This window comes from Oncorhynchus kisutch, linkage group LG7 (assembly GCF_002021735.2).
Source record: "Oncorhynchus kisutch isolate 150728-3 linkage group LG7, Okis_V2, whole genome shotgun sequence".
Taxonomy (NCBI): Eukaryota; Metazoa; Chordata; class Actinopteri; order Salmoniformes; family Salmonidae; genus Oncorhynchus; species Oncorhynchus kisutch.
Genome location: NC_034180.2, coordinates 2539051 through 2554323, shown reverse-complemented (window position 1 = coordinate 2554323; position 15273 = coordinate 2539051). Strand labels below are relative to the sequence as shown.

Sequence of the window (15273 nt, the reverse complement as noted above, 5' to 3'; positions counted from 1 at the left end):
CTAAATAACTACCGACCAGTAGCACTCACGTCTGTAGCCATGAAGTGCTTTGAAAGGCTATGAACACCATTATCACCCCCCCCCTCTCCCCTGTAACTATTCCCCAGGTCGTTGCTGTAAAGGAGGACGTGTTCTCAGTCAACTTACCTGGTAAAATAAGGGTAAATTAACATGTTAAAATATCCCAAAAACCCTAGACCCACTCCAATTTGCATACCGTACCAACATACCAGATGATGCAATCTCTATTGCACTCCACACTGCCCTTTCCCACCTGGACAAAAGGAACACCTATGTGAGAATACTATTCATTGACTACAAAACAGTGCTCAACATCAGAGTGCCCTAAAAAATCATCATTAATAAGCTAAGGACCCTGGGGCTAAACACCTCCCTCTGCAACTGGATCCTGGACATCCTGATGGGCCGCCTCCAGGTGATAAGGGTAGGTAACAACACATCCCCATGCTGATCCTCAACACAGGGGCCCCTCAGGGGTGTGTGCTCAGTCCCCTCCTGTACTCCCTGTTCACTCATGACTGCAGGCCAGGCATGACTCCAACACCATCATTAAGTTTGCCGATGACACAACAGTGGTAGGCCTGATCCCTGACAACAATGAGACAGCCTATAAGGAGGAGGTCAGAAACCTGGCCGTGTGGTGCCAGGACAACAACCTCTCCCTCAACGTGATCAAGACAAAGGAGATGATTGTGAACTACAGGAAAAGGAGGCCCGAGCACACCCCCATTCTCATCGACGGAGCTGTAGCGGAGCCAGTTGAGAGCTTCAAGTTCCCTGTTGTTAACATCACCAACAAACTATCATGGTCCAAACACACTTAAGACAGTCGTAAAGAGGGCACGACAAAGACTATTCCCATTCAGGAGACTGAAAAGACTTGGCATGGGTCCTCAGATCCTCAAAAGGTTCTACAGCTGCACCGTCGAGAGCCCTGACTGGTTGCATCACTGCCTGGTATGGCAACTGCTCGGCCACCAACCGCATGGCACTACAGATGGTAGTGCTTACGGCCCAGTACATCACTGGGGCCAAGCTTCCTGCCATCCAGGACCTCTATACCAGGCGGTGTCAGAGGAAGGCTTAAGAATGTAAAAGACTCTTGCCGCCCTAGTCATAGACTGTTCTCTCTGCTACCGCAAGGGCAAAGCAGTACCGAAGCGCCAAGTCTAGGTCCAAAAGACTTCTTAACGGCTTCTACCTCCAAGCCATAAGATTCCTGAACAGCTAATCAAATGGCTACCCAGACTATTTGCATTGCACCCCCCCACCCCCCACCCCTTTTACGCTGCTGCTACTCTCTGTTTACTATCTATGCAGAGTCACTTTAACTCTACCTACATGTACATATTACCTCAAATACCTCGACTAACCGGTGACCCCGCACATTGACTCTGTACCGGTACCCCCTGTATATAGCCTCGCTATTTTTATTTTACTGCTGCTCTTTAATGATTTGTTACTGTTCTTTTTTCTTTTTTACTGAACACTTATTTTTCTTAAAACTGTATTGTTGGTTAAGGACTTGTAAGTAAGCATTTCACTGTAAGGTCTACACTTCTTGTATTCCCGCGCATGTGACAAATACAATTTGATTTGATACGATTTGGAGTGCCAGATCAGAAACTGAAATATAGCGCCATCCTGTGGACACAATTTCTCCAGTCATAACATGTTGCAATACTGTACTAAAACTGAGAGCTCCACTGTATCGCATATAGGCTATAAAGCCGAGAGAAATCACTGAATTCACCTATATGACTTAGTGACGTGTCCAGTGTGCTGGTATTTATATATTATGGGTTATTAGTCGCTCCTATCTAAGATCAAAGGATGTAGTCAGAGGAAAAGCACCAACATCCTGTTTTGATTTCACTCTGCTAACACTACACAGCAGAATGTTTTTTTATCATCTGAACAAGACTTGTGTATTATCATGTATTATGCCCACTACATATCATCATTAAGGATCATTTGATGCTTATTTATGATTCATAGGCACTAAACACTTACTGTTGTTGATGGTTTTATCTTCATAACCTATCTCTGACTAAGAAAGGTTGATAGATTATGTAGCCAGTTCCTGCCAAGGGGGAAGATGTAACAGTCTCATTAGACCTATGCCCTATATGTCAGACAGTTATTAACATATATCCACGTCTGTGGGTGTTTTTGTCTAGTACTCAAACAACAAGTTGGCATACAGTTAGTATAACCCCACACCAGCCCATTATTACAGATAAATGTGCAAAATGTCAGCCTTGCAAAGCACAGTGCCATTGTCAAAGAGCAATAGTTAGATTTCAAAGTGGTAAACGATGCATACTATGCATAATATACCTGTTTTTTGGAACATGAATAGGCCTAATGTGTATTTTATTCATGTTGAATTTAGGCCTATTAGTATATGTCGTATTTATAGCCTACTGCAATGTATTATTCTGTTCTACACTATCTAAAAAAAATTGACAGCTGTCATGTTTATTTCAGCTCGTTCAACGATCTTGAGAAGGGTCTCCTCCTATCCAAAAAGTATTTTGAGTATTAAGTATTAAAACGGAGAAACTTAACCATACTTCAAATGTAAAGGTGCGACCGAACGCACTCCCCTCCCTCTCTCGTCCCCGCCACCCCTTCAGAGTTTGTATTGCACTCGCTACAGAAGGAGGGTTCATGTGCACAGAATGACGTCGCACTGCAAGTCTGTCTGACTCCTTCGCTGTTTTTATCAGTCATTCTATCGAAGGGCTAGAAAATCATAAATCTGCGGAATTATGGTCCGAATGTGAGAATATCTGATGCGTCCGATCTATATGTCGCTCTCGATCGGTGTGTCAAAGCAGCGTCTTGATGTTGAGGATTACGAGTGATATAGGCTACGCAGCTCAGCAGAGTTCTAGCCTACTGTTCTGTGCGTTGAGCTGTCAGAACTGAAACTAGTGGATGTATGGCAAGAGAAAATGCAGAATAGCTGATGAGGGGGATATTGTAAAGAAGAAGATATAAGGTATAGGCTTGGTTTCGTGTCTTTATTCTCTCTTCTGGATTATTGCCGCCCAGCAACACAGCCACTTGACAAATCTGAATGTCGTAATTAAGGTAAGGGCGCCGAATGATATAGCTCGAGGTAGGTAAACGTCTTGTGGTTATTATAATACTTAGATTAATATGTCAACTCCCTAAACGAAATGTACATCACTTTAATTGTCACCTGAATTATCCCCAGGAAATCTTTAACTTTGAACTATATCCTGGGGGACCGCTCAGGCAGATTGTGACCTACAGTATAGGCTATAAATACAATTAAAGGCTGCCCTCCTTCTCTCTAAACAATAAAAATAGCTTAATAATAATAACAATAATTTGACTTATTTGCGCCCAGCAAGCTATTGGCGCATTTATTTATTATGGAATCTAAACTTAAAATCAGTTGTTTATGACTTTTCAAAGATCAGTTAATAACAACTTGAACTTTGTCTCCAGCGACATTTCCATCAGATAATCATTCTTTACAATAAGAAATAATGGATAAGAGTACGGCTTGCTCTGCTTTCATTGCAGAACTGCGATGTCTGAAATGACCTGCATTCTTACTATTAATGCACTTTTGAAATAGTTTTGCACACTCTTCGATCAGTTGCCATCAATGTCAAAACTGTGATGTTCATTTTGGTAGATCAGATTGCCCCCCAAAATATTGCATAGCCTTCATCTGTCGTTACAACCTGGCATGTAGCCTACCTGTTTTTGTAGTTTGTGCGTCGACAACTATCCTATCTCATAAGCGTTCTCATTTAGTATAGCCTAACCCGTAATTAGGTCAATTCAATCAAAATATCAGTGTTTTTCTTTAGTCCTTCTCTTTGACAGTAGGCTACAACATAAGTTTACCAGAGTATAAATGTAGGAACAACAGCATTACATTACGCATAATATAAAGGGCTAAATGTGATAGCATGGGTCAATATTGCGCATTGAATTATTCTCGAAAGTTGTTATATGTTTTTCAGAAGACGCTCAAAGATAGATACCATTTTCAAGTTATGTCGCAGCTATGTTGTGTCTGAAAAAACAATAAGGGATTGACAGAATAGTCGGACCAATCCGTGAATGGCGTGATGAAAGTTTATGTGACGCTGGGTCTGTCTCTATCCAATGGAAGTGCCCAAGAGGAGGAAATGGACATAAAAGCACGTCATGTATTTTTTATTTTTTTAATCAAACTGTACTGACTTGGCGATTTAATAGTACAGTTAGTGCAATTACTCCTGCAAACCAGAAGTTATCATGTCATACATCTAAAGAAATGCATTATAATAAGGAACTTGTTATGTATGATAAGGTGTGATCGGGAATTGAGTCCCCCCCCCCCCCCTCAGAGATATTCTGAGGTCTCCAAACATGATTTAGGCTGTCCCAAATGACACCCTATTCCCCCATAAGGCTCTGGTAAAAAGTAGTGCACTTTAAAGGGAATAGGGTGCCATTTGGGACACGTACCATAGACAAAGTTTCCCTATATAACCATTTCAGGGATTCTTAGTTTAAAATCCAAAGCAAATAAACAGTTAACTAAGTGAGGAGGAATGTCTAAATGATTTTCCAGAAATGACTGACTTGATTGACAGAGAAAATGCTTGCTGATTTAAAAGGATACTTCACTTCGATACAGGCGATGTTTGGCAAAATTTTCCCGCTATAAAACACACTTAAGTCAATCTTAATGAAATCGCCACCCATTAAATAAATACTTTACACTGTTCATGATTTAATAAATATTCGTGTTAAATTACAGTTTTTATATTCAGTAGTATGCTCTCAGCTTCGGGAATGTGAGATTCCAGCGGCTTTTGCATGATATGTGAATAATGCATAAAAAATACCCTACCACTTTGAATTCATATTTAAACAGCATTTATCACATTAATGTATTCCTTCAACCTGCAGGTAAATCAATGACCCAACGATGGAGACCAAAAGATACCCAAGTTTCTTCGAAGGATCCACGGACACAGAGAAGAACAGATGGTCCCATGTCCCCAGCAGTGCCATGGACTACTGCTGCAGCGGAGCCGAGGAGGCAGACAGCCTGAACCTGAACAGCAACAGTGATGTCCTGATGGACATAGTCAATGTCAGCTGCTCCCCCAGCAGCAACACAGCCGACAGCAAGGAGAGTAACAATAACAACGAAGAGAAGAAGAAGCCAGAGCAGCAGCCTACTCTCAAACTGACCCAGAACCAACACCAGCCTTTTGTTCTCCCCCTCTTTAACAGTTCCCTCCATGGGAGGAAGCCAGAGATGATGGACTCCAAGGAGCTGTCCAAAACTGTGGCTGAGTCCATGGGCTTGTATATGAACGCGGCCAGGGAGGCCACAGACTTTGGCGGCTTCGGCCAACAGGGGGGTCATTGTAGTCCGGGGAAGATGTACCCAGCGGGAGTTTGCGGGCGCCCCTGTCTCGAGGACAGCCAGTGTGCTGCGTCCGGGGGGAGCCCCAAATTGAAGTCCCCTTCTACTGGGTTCCCGAAGCAGCCTAGCTCCACCCCAGGGGATTGCTGCTCATCTGGAACCCCAGCAGGGTCAGCCGTCTTGGGCTTGTCTCTGTCCTGCAGCCCCCAGACGCCCAGCTCCATCTCCAGCCCCGGGGGCAGCAACAACCTAGTTTCGTCCACCACCAGCCCCACCTGCTTTGGGGGGCCGTTCGCCTGTACGACCATCAGTAACCCCGTCAACCAGCATAACGCTGCCGGACCAGCTCTGGCCCACAACCACGTCCACAGGAGGAACTCTGCCACCTGCAGCCCGGCAGGCTCCAGCACGGTGGGGTCGCCTCCGCTCACCAGCCCCCTCAACGTGATGCGCTCGCCCATCTCCAGCCCTCAAAGCATGAGCAGCGTGCTCTCCCCACCTTCATGCAGCACCTCTACCAACATGAGGTCATCGTCTGTCTCCAGCCCCACTGGCAGCACCAACAACATGAGGGCTTCATTGTCTATCTCCAGTCCGACCACCGGGGGCCCCATGGCAATGTCCTCGAGCCCCAGGAACCCCTCTGGCGGCGGGGGTAGGTTTGCTGTGTCCAGCCCTGCTAGTGAACTGGGCCTGGTCCAGAATGACTCCAACAGTCCCGAGGGACGAAGAGACCAGCAGGACTTCAAGGAGTTTGAGTTCCCCAAGGTGGAGAGCGTGGACGGGGAGATGTTCAACGTAGGCCTGGACCACATGGGTATGGTAAAGTTCATCAAGAATGAACCCGACACGGACTATAGGAGCATGTGTCTGGGTAATGGTAGCAACAACACAAAGTGTAACCAGGCCACCGGCTGCCCCGGCAATGGCTCACCTTTCATCACACAGGTAAAAAGTGAGCCAAACAAAGATGGCGGCGGATGCATGAATCCTCAGTGCTACACTGAGCAGCAGCAGCAACACTCTATGGGTCTCTTCCAGTCAGGTCCGTCCGAGATTACCTACTTGTCTCTGAGGGACAACATTGACGAATACAGTCTCTCTGGGATCTTGGGACCTCCGGGCACGGAGATGAATGGCAGTTACGAAGCCGGTGTGTTCCCCCACAACCTCCTGTCTAAAGTTAAACAAGAGAACAACGATGGCAGCTACTACCAAGAGAACAACAACAACGTTGTGCCCACCTCGGCCATTGTGGGTGTTAATTCAGGCGGACACTCGTTTCACTACCAGATCGGAGCGCAGGGGACAATGTCTTTCTCACGGCACGACCCAAGGGATCACGGGACGAACCCCTTGTTGAATCTAATTTCGCCTGTTACCGCGTTAATGGAGTCGTGGAAATCCCGGCCCGGCATGTCGCAGGGTCCAAGAGGAGAGGGCTATCCTGGTCACGGCTGCATGCCAGACAGCATGTCAAGGTAAGAAAGAAATCGATGTATGGACAAAAACAAACTGCATTGTGGGTACTGTAGTGTTGCTGCACAACTCTAGCACAGTAAGAGCGGCTGGCTGGCTCAGAAATGTTTGTTACTTTCAATATAGAAAAGTTGAAGGAGAAAACAAACAGCATTGTGGGATTGTAGTGCTGCTGCACAACTCCAGTACAGTAAGAGTGCTGGCTCAGAAACTGTTGTTACTTTAGACTTGTTACTTTATGTTACTTTAGACTTGTTATAAGACATGATGGATTGTCCACAGCATCTACACAAAGCACACCCAGTGGTATAATCCAAGGGCTCTCATGTGCAGAGAGATGCTCCCTGCTATATAGCTTTCGGGTGGAACTGAGTCTGTTTACTACAGTGTGACAGGATGAATGAAGGGGACAGTGTGTCTGACTTAAAGACCATGTTGCTCAGGACCGAGGGGTTAAAGAAGGGCGTTTGCTCCGAGTTGGGGACTACCAAAACACTAATAACAACAAGGCTTGGGAAAGGGAAAAGTAGCGGGATGTTGGCTTGGCTGGGAGAACAGGAACTAAGGGATGGGGTCCAGCATGAGATAGTAACATCGCAACATACACTGCTGCCCTGGCCCTATTCTCTACTGTATCTAACAGAGGCTAAAGTTTGTTCTCTTATCAGAGCTATGTGTATGGACAAAAACAACATTTATTGTACTGTTATTGAGAGGTCCTGAAGGGACCTTGTGTAATGCAAATATATTTTTACGAGCCTGGGCCGGCCATTATGCGGCGACGTCATAAATTATTATGAATGATTGATCACATGCTTTTGTTGCCAGATGTAGGAAACAAACAGTCGCCTTGCAGGGCAGAGCCCCGGCCACCAAGCAAAAACAAACATGCAGAAAAACGTTTTGTTTTGCACAGTCAAATATGGCAACGTCTAACTTTGACACCGTTGTTGTTCGGACAGTTTATCTGATGTCCCAGTTGAGTGTGAAGCTAAATACAGCATTATGATATTAAGATTGAGGATGAATAAAACAAAAGTATCACAGCTATGAAACCAACCAGGAAATTGGAAAAAATTGTCCAACTTTGTTGCAATTTCAGTATGTGAAGGAGTTACATAAGGAATCCCTTCCTTGCAGATGGAGTTTATTTGTTTACAGTTAATTTAAAGATATGAAGATATGATTATGGTTCTGGTATTTGGAGAGTTTGGGAGTTGTTTTTGGTGTGATATATTGCTTCATTTTTTTTCATTTCACAGAGGGGATGTATATTAATGGTGGTATAGACTCTGAGCTGATCACCGAAGTCGTAAACGTATGCACGACATGGCACACTGTAAATGCCCTGCTTATTATTGCATTTTTACCAGCTCGAGTCAGTGCAGGAACCACTAAACAAATCTGCAAATGGTATCCCCTCCTGACTTACAAAACCTTGATACTCAGATGTTTCCCAAAGAGAAATATATATATTTTTTTTCACCTTTATTTAACCAGGTAGGCTAGTTGAGAACAAGTTCTCATTTGCAACTGCGACCTGGCCAAGATAAAGTGTAGCAATTCGACACATATAACAACACAGAGTTACACATGGAATAAACAAAACATAGTCAATAATACAGTAGAACAAAAGAAAACAAAAAGTCTATATACAGTGAGTGCAAATGAGGTAAGTTAAGGAAATAAATAGGCCATGGTGGCGAAGTAATACCAATATAGCAATTAAACACTGGAATGGTAGATTGGCAGAAGATGAATGTGCAGGTAGAGATACTGGGGTGCAAAGGAGCAAAATAAATAAATACATAAATACCAGTATGGGGATGAGGTAGGTAGATAGATGGGCTGTTTACAGATGGGCTATATACAGGTGCAGTGATCTGTAAGCTGCTCTGACAGCTGGTGCTTAAAGCTAGTGAGGGAGATGTGAGTCTCCAGCTTCAGAGATTTTTGCAATTCGTTCCAGTCATGGGCAGCAGAGAGGAGGAATTGGCCTTGGGGGTGACCAGTGAGATATACCTGCTGGAGCGCGTACTACGAGTGGGTGCTGCTATGGTGACCAGTGAGCTGAGATAAGGCGGGGCTTTACCTAGCAGAGACTTGTAGATAACCTGTAGCCAGTGGATTTGGCGACGAGTATGAAGCGAGGGCCAACCAATGAGAGCGTACAGGTCGCAATGGTGGGTAGTGTATGGGGCTTAGGTGACAAAACGGATGGCACTGTGATAGACTGCATCCAGTTTGTTGAGTAGAGTGTTGGAGGCTATTTTATAGATGACATCACCGAAGTCAAGGATCGGTAGGATGGTCAGTTTTACGAGGGTATGTTTGGCAGCATGAGTGAAGGATGCTTTGTTGCGATATAGGAAGCCGATTCTAGATTTAATTTTGGATTGGAGATGCTTAATGTGAGTCTGGAAGGAGAGTTTACAGTCTAACCAGACACCCAGGTATTTGTAGTTGTCCACGTATTCTAAGTCAGAGCCGTCCAGAGTAGTGATGCTGGACGGGCGGGCAGGTGCAGGCAGCGATTGGTTGAAGAGCATGCATTTAGTTTTACTTACATTTAAGAGCAGTTGGAGGCCACGGAATGAGAGTTGTAATGGCATTGAAGCTCGTCTGGAAGTTAGTTAACACAGTGTCCAAGGAGGGGCCAGAAGTATCCAGAATGGTGTCGTCTGCGTAGAGGTGGATCAGAGAATCACCAGCAGCAAGAGCAACATCATTGATGTATACAGAAAAGAGTCGGCCCGAGATTGAACCCTGTGGCACACCCATAGAGACTGTCAGAGGACCGGACAACAGTCCCTCCGATTTGACATATTGAACTCTATCAGAGAAGTAGTTGGTAAACCAGGCGAGGCAATCATTTGAGAAACCAAGGCTGTCGACTCTGCCAATAAGAATGTTGTGATTGACAGAGTCGAAAGCCTTGGCCAGGTTGATGAATACGGCTGCACAGTAATGTCTCTTATCGATGGCGGTTATGATGTCGTTTAGAACCTTGAGCGTGGCTGAGGTGCACCCATGACCAGCTCTGAAACCAGATTGCATAGCGGAGAAGGTATGGTGGGATTCGAAATGGTCAGTAATCTGTTTGTATACATGTGATTATTTGTGGCAATGGGGCCTGGCTTGGTATGTTTGTGTTTGTTGGTTTTCCCCAGAGACAAGCAGAGAAGATTAGGCCTACTACTGCTAGGGACTAGGCTAGCACAATGGGTCAATGTGTTCCAATTTGGTTGCAACCAATGATTTATATGTACACTAGTTGACTGATAGGGGGCGCTTATGTTGTAAAAAATATTTTGGAAGCTTTAGAAATGCAATTATTAATGTCTACATTAATTTTGCCACATGTATTATATTACAGACACCTTAATGCATAATCTTAAATTATATTATGTGAGCTAAGAATTTTATATATATTTTCTTTAGTATATATGTTTTAGCTTACTAATGTTACTTTCCCCACTATAGCAAAATATACTTCAATACATGTAATTTTGTCATTAAAACAAATTAAAATACTGTAGAATCCCATTCATTCACATGGAGGACTGCTCCTACTGGGGGAAGTGCCAATATGGCCGACCGGTGACTTCAAAGCCTCTCAATGGCCAATACATATCATCCGCCATCTAGGGTTTGTATACATCATTGGTCGTAACTAATGATTTCTCTCTCTCCCCAACCACTTTATTTGAACGCACTCACAAACAGATCTAAAACAATTATCCAGTCTCACTCAAAATAGCACCAATAGCACCATCAGGCTGGTTAAAAATGGGGCAATGGTCATGTCAGCCTTTGTCCTGAGGCTGTTATGTTGGTCCAGGAGGTTAGTCCCTGTCCCATTGACCTCCTATCGATAGACCATGCTACAATTCATCCAGTTGTTCTGGCTGTCTGATCAGGGCTATTCTTGTCATACTTGGCTATGGAATGGTCAGTCCACTTTTGGCATTCAGGAAGTACAGTAGAGTATGTGACAGGGGGTTAGGGCATGTATTCAAAAAGTGTTTTTAAGAGTAGGAGTGCTGATCTACAAAATGTTCCTAAAATGTTATTCATTATGAACTAAAAGTCGTAACTGATCCTAGATCGGCACTCCCAATCTAAAGACTCTTTGTGAATATGGCCCAGAGACTTAGTTGAGATCAGGTGGGAATGAGTTAGATTTACATGTAATTCTGTCAGCTCAATTTCTATGGTTAAATGCAAACTCATGTCATTGACTGTAACAACCCAATAGAAAAACTATTTTCTACTGCCCTTTATGACCTAAATACTTGACTCTGCTTGTATAATCCTCTCTAACCCCCTCTTTCAAGATATCTGGCCTGGTTTGACCCCCCCACTGATTTGAATAACGCTGGCTCATGATTAACAGAAATCAATTTCTCTTTCAACAGTGAGAATGATTATCCCTAGGGTACGAGCGGCAAATGAACTCAATGGTTTTTCCTAAACGGTTGGCCCACCCCTGGATTCATTGTGTTTTAAATCAATACTGGACACAGAGGAATAGCCGGATGTTTGATTGGCAGAGAGAGAGCTGATGTCTATGTGCAGTGGAGTGACTATACGTGTGTTTGTCTTTACACACGTGTATTGGGTGTGTGTGTGTGTGTGTGTGTGTGTGTGTGTGTGTGTGTGTGTGTGTGTGTGTGTGTGTGTGTGTGTGTGTGTGTGTGTGTGTGCGTGCGTGCGTGCGTGCGTGCGTGCGTGCGTGCGTGCGTGCGTGCGTGCGTGCGTGTGTTTGTATGTGTGCCAGCTGCGCCTGCCTACAGTATCTGTGGGTTTCTGTGGGAATACAAGGCATGCAGTTCCTGCCAAATGATCTGGCCGTTACCTTGGAGACAACCTGTCTCTTCCCCTATGGTGGGAGCCAGAGCTTCAAGTGATGTTGACGGGATCACTGCCACCCTAGGCCTAATGAGATACAGCTTAGCCCCCTAATGTCAGGCAGGATGACAGTCAGAGGTGGGGCCTGGCTTGGCCGTATGGCAGAGACCCGGATACAGACACAGCTCTGGAACTTCCCCTCTCTATAAAACTATACACTTAGCTCCTCACAAGAGAGGTTCAATCAAACACGCACTGGGGAAGACTAGCCAGAGTCCTGCTGTTCTCAGGGAAACAACAATTCATTCCAACTACACATAGCTCATCACAAGAGGAGGGGTTCAATCAAAACTGCACTGCAGAAGACCCATCTGCCTGTGGTTAAGAAATATTGCTTTATTTAGTTATATTCCTGTGCTGAGGTTGCTGTTCTTATGTGATTAATCAAAGTTTTTTGGACTCAGTTTTACTCAGTAAACAATGTATATGGTACCTATTAATTACATTTTATTAGGGTGTTTACAATCGTTCCAAGTAGCCAAGCGTTGCCGCAGTGTGATTTGGATTGACTTCCTGCCAGGATCACATAACCCCCAAAAGTCCAATTGCAGGAATTCTATGGTCCAGTTCAGCTCTGGATGGGTTAGTATTGTGCCCAGGCCAGTATTTCATCAGGAGAAAGTTACATAACCGTTAAAAACCAGCAAGAAACTGGAACTTCCTTTGATCAATTGAAGCCTTGGATGGCAGGGAGGGAGGGAGGGAGCGAGGGAGGGAGGGAGGGAGGGAGGGAAAGATTGAAACAGAGAGACAGAGAGTGAGAGAGGGAGAGAAAATCGAGAGACTGCTAGGTCGAAGTAGAAAGAGAAATCCCTGTGCAGTTAATATTTTTTTCAGGCTTCACTTTGGTTTCCTCTGTATATGGGGTAATGTTTTTAATTAAAAATGACTGTTCGTCGGAGGAGTCTGGATTACTCAGAGCGAAAGCGTTTTAACTTTAATTCACAAGAGCAAAAAAAAAGAGAGAGAGAAAAAGAATCTCCTTGGCCCAGAATGATTTTCCGTCAGAGCCTGGTTTGCTTCAGTGCTTTGGGAGAAACAGGTGGCCAGCTGTATGCGGTGCAGAGATTGACATTTTGAACACAGAGGATTTCCCCTGATGTATTTAAATCAGATTATATTTGACTGTATGTTTTGTAGGGAATCCGATGAGCTTGTGGGGGACCCTACAGTCCCATGTACAATACAGTACTACTTTAAAGTCTATGTAAAAGCTTAAAATCTTATTTTCAGTCTAGTTTCCTTACCTCCTCAATTGAGATATACACAGCCATGATCAAATGATAAATTATCTGAAGAAAATATATTACTATAAAATGACCTAGTTTTGGGTGCTGGATTATTTGTGTGCTCATTCCCTAAATCTCCAAATCTCTGTGTCACCCTATTTAGAGAGTGCCCTGTTAAGCATTGACTGGGACTATGCTACAGTGTGTTGACATTTCTAGAGTTTAAAACTCTTGAGACGCCATCCTAAATGACGAGCTACTTACAGGATAAATGCTGTCAAGCACCATTAAGTCATGGAAATGGTGTTATTGTTTAAATCAATGTGGCCAGGGACCAAATGAAGATATCATCCTCCCACTAAATGTTATGCTTATGGATAAAAGAGAGTATTGATTTAAAGTGACGCCGACGTTTATTTTTTGCACATACTACATCTAGTCATTGTACTTCTATGGCACCAGCCTGGAGAAGAGGAGTAGAATCGAGTCAGGCGGAGGAGAGGAAGTGCCGGTTAAAAGAGAACGCTTTGCCTCTGGACCTGGGCCAAGTCCCAATGTTCTACTGGCAGGATGAAAGGGCAGACTCCTGAGAGAACGCTAATAGCCCTTTAATTGTATGTTCTTCTACTAAATTAATGAGTAGCATTGATTTGATTAATTCAGACGCGGCTGGATACTAATATCTAATTAAATCCACGTCCTCGTGGTGTGGCTCGGTACGGCTGGCCCCGGTGCATTGTGGGTTGTGAGGCTGTGAGGGACGTTAGTTGCTCGTTTGGGATGTGAATGTGAGACAGGGGTGTTGGGGGTCATGTCCAAGGTTTCTTTCCCTGCCCTAGCAAGGAAGGTGTTCCTTGAGGAGGTAAAGACATTGAAGCCTGGGTCTTTGCTAATTCCACGTGGTCACATGAGAACTACTGTATGTCGGGTCCTCACCTTTGTGTTTGTGTGTGAGTGTGTGACTTACACACACACACTATTTTATGTTGAGTGCGGTATAATGCTGGATAAAAGAGGACTTATTAAACGACAGAGCTAACAGATGGGAAGTTAGTCATAGACTGGAGATATCACAGGGGTGATATACACCAGTCATTATTATCACTACAAGGATTATGAGAGAAATGTGCTCAAAAATAATTACTTGAAGCTATGGACTAAAATAAAATAATTATTACAGTTGTCTTATGAAATAAATGTTGTATTATGACATTCAAAGACTGCCTTAGTTAAAAACACTGAACATGATTCTCTTCATTAAAAGATGAGAGGAGAAAGGAAGGATATGACCTAATTAATTGATACTCATACAGCGGTAACTACTAGTTTCCTACCTCCCCGTCTTTCTCTGTTGCTGCATCTCCCCTCTCTCTCACTCTCTGACTGTACATTCCTCTCTCCCTTCCCCCCTTTTCTCTCTCGTTCACTCTCTGACTGTACCTTCCTCCCTCCCTCCTTTCCCCTCTCTCTCGGACTGTACTTCCCCCACCTCTCTCTGACTGTACCTTCCTCCCTCCCTCCGTTCCCCTCTCTCTCTTACTGTACCTCCCTCCCTCCCTGTACCTTCCTCCCTCCCTCCTTTCCCTTCTCTCCCTCTCTCTCTCTGACTGTACCTTTCTCCTTCTCCTTCCCTGCTGGGATCAGTATGCCTGTCCTCAATTCAACCTCTTCTTGAAACAGGGTTTGATGAAACTTGCCCAAATTTCCAGGGTGGGCCGTACTGTAGGCAGTAGGCACAGTGTGTGAGAGTGTGTGTGTGTGTGTGTGTGTGCTCAGACTTGATTACCTATCGCTGACATACAGAGGCTTGTCTCTGTCCGTCATTGAGCTCTTTTACATACTGTATAAAGAGAATGTAACTGTATACTTCCTACCACTGCAACACAAAGCATGAGATTATTGTGACGACTGCCCTGGTTTCTATCAATAAAAGCTGTGTGAAATGGATGAGAATAGTGTCAGGCCTAGTTGATGAAAGAGTTATCAAGACACTGAGGCTCCTATCATTAATATAGACGACTGTTTATGAGCTTCCACAGTGCCCCTTTAAGATTGTTCTTCATTGTTGGTGTAGGCTACGATTCATAACAGCAGAATTTGATTGTACGATTTTGATATTACGGTAACTTAATTGTGTCCAGATGGATTTTAAGGTAGCAAATGTTTGATTTCTATCGGTTTGATGGACAAGGACATAATTCACATTCATCCGAACTATAA

General features: G+C 44.1%; 1 protein-coding gene across 3 annotated transcripts in view; it reads left to right on the top strand.

Annotated features, from left to right (window-relative positions):
* Positions 1-2676: 2676 nt before the first annotated feature.
* LOC109881008 (mineralocorticoid receptor) overlaps positions 2677-15273 on the top strand; it is a 102528-nt gene continuing 89931 nt past the window's right edge. For all 3 annotated transcript variants that reach the window (XM_031828369.1, XM_031828368.1, XM_031828370.1), the window contains exons 1-2: positions 2677-3120; positions 4969-6915. In XM_031828369.1, coding sequence (XP_031684229.1) covers positions 4988-6915 — 1928 coding nt within the window. In that variant the 5' untranslated portion in view covers positions 2677-3120; positions 4969-4987. The remainder of the gene's footprint in view (positions 3121-4968; positions 6916-15273) is intronic.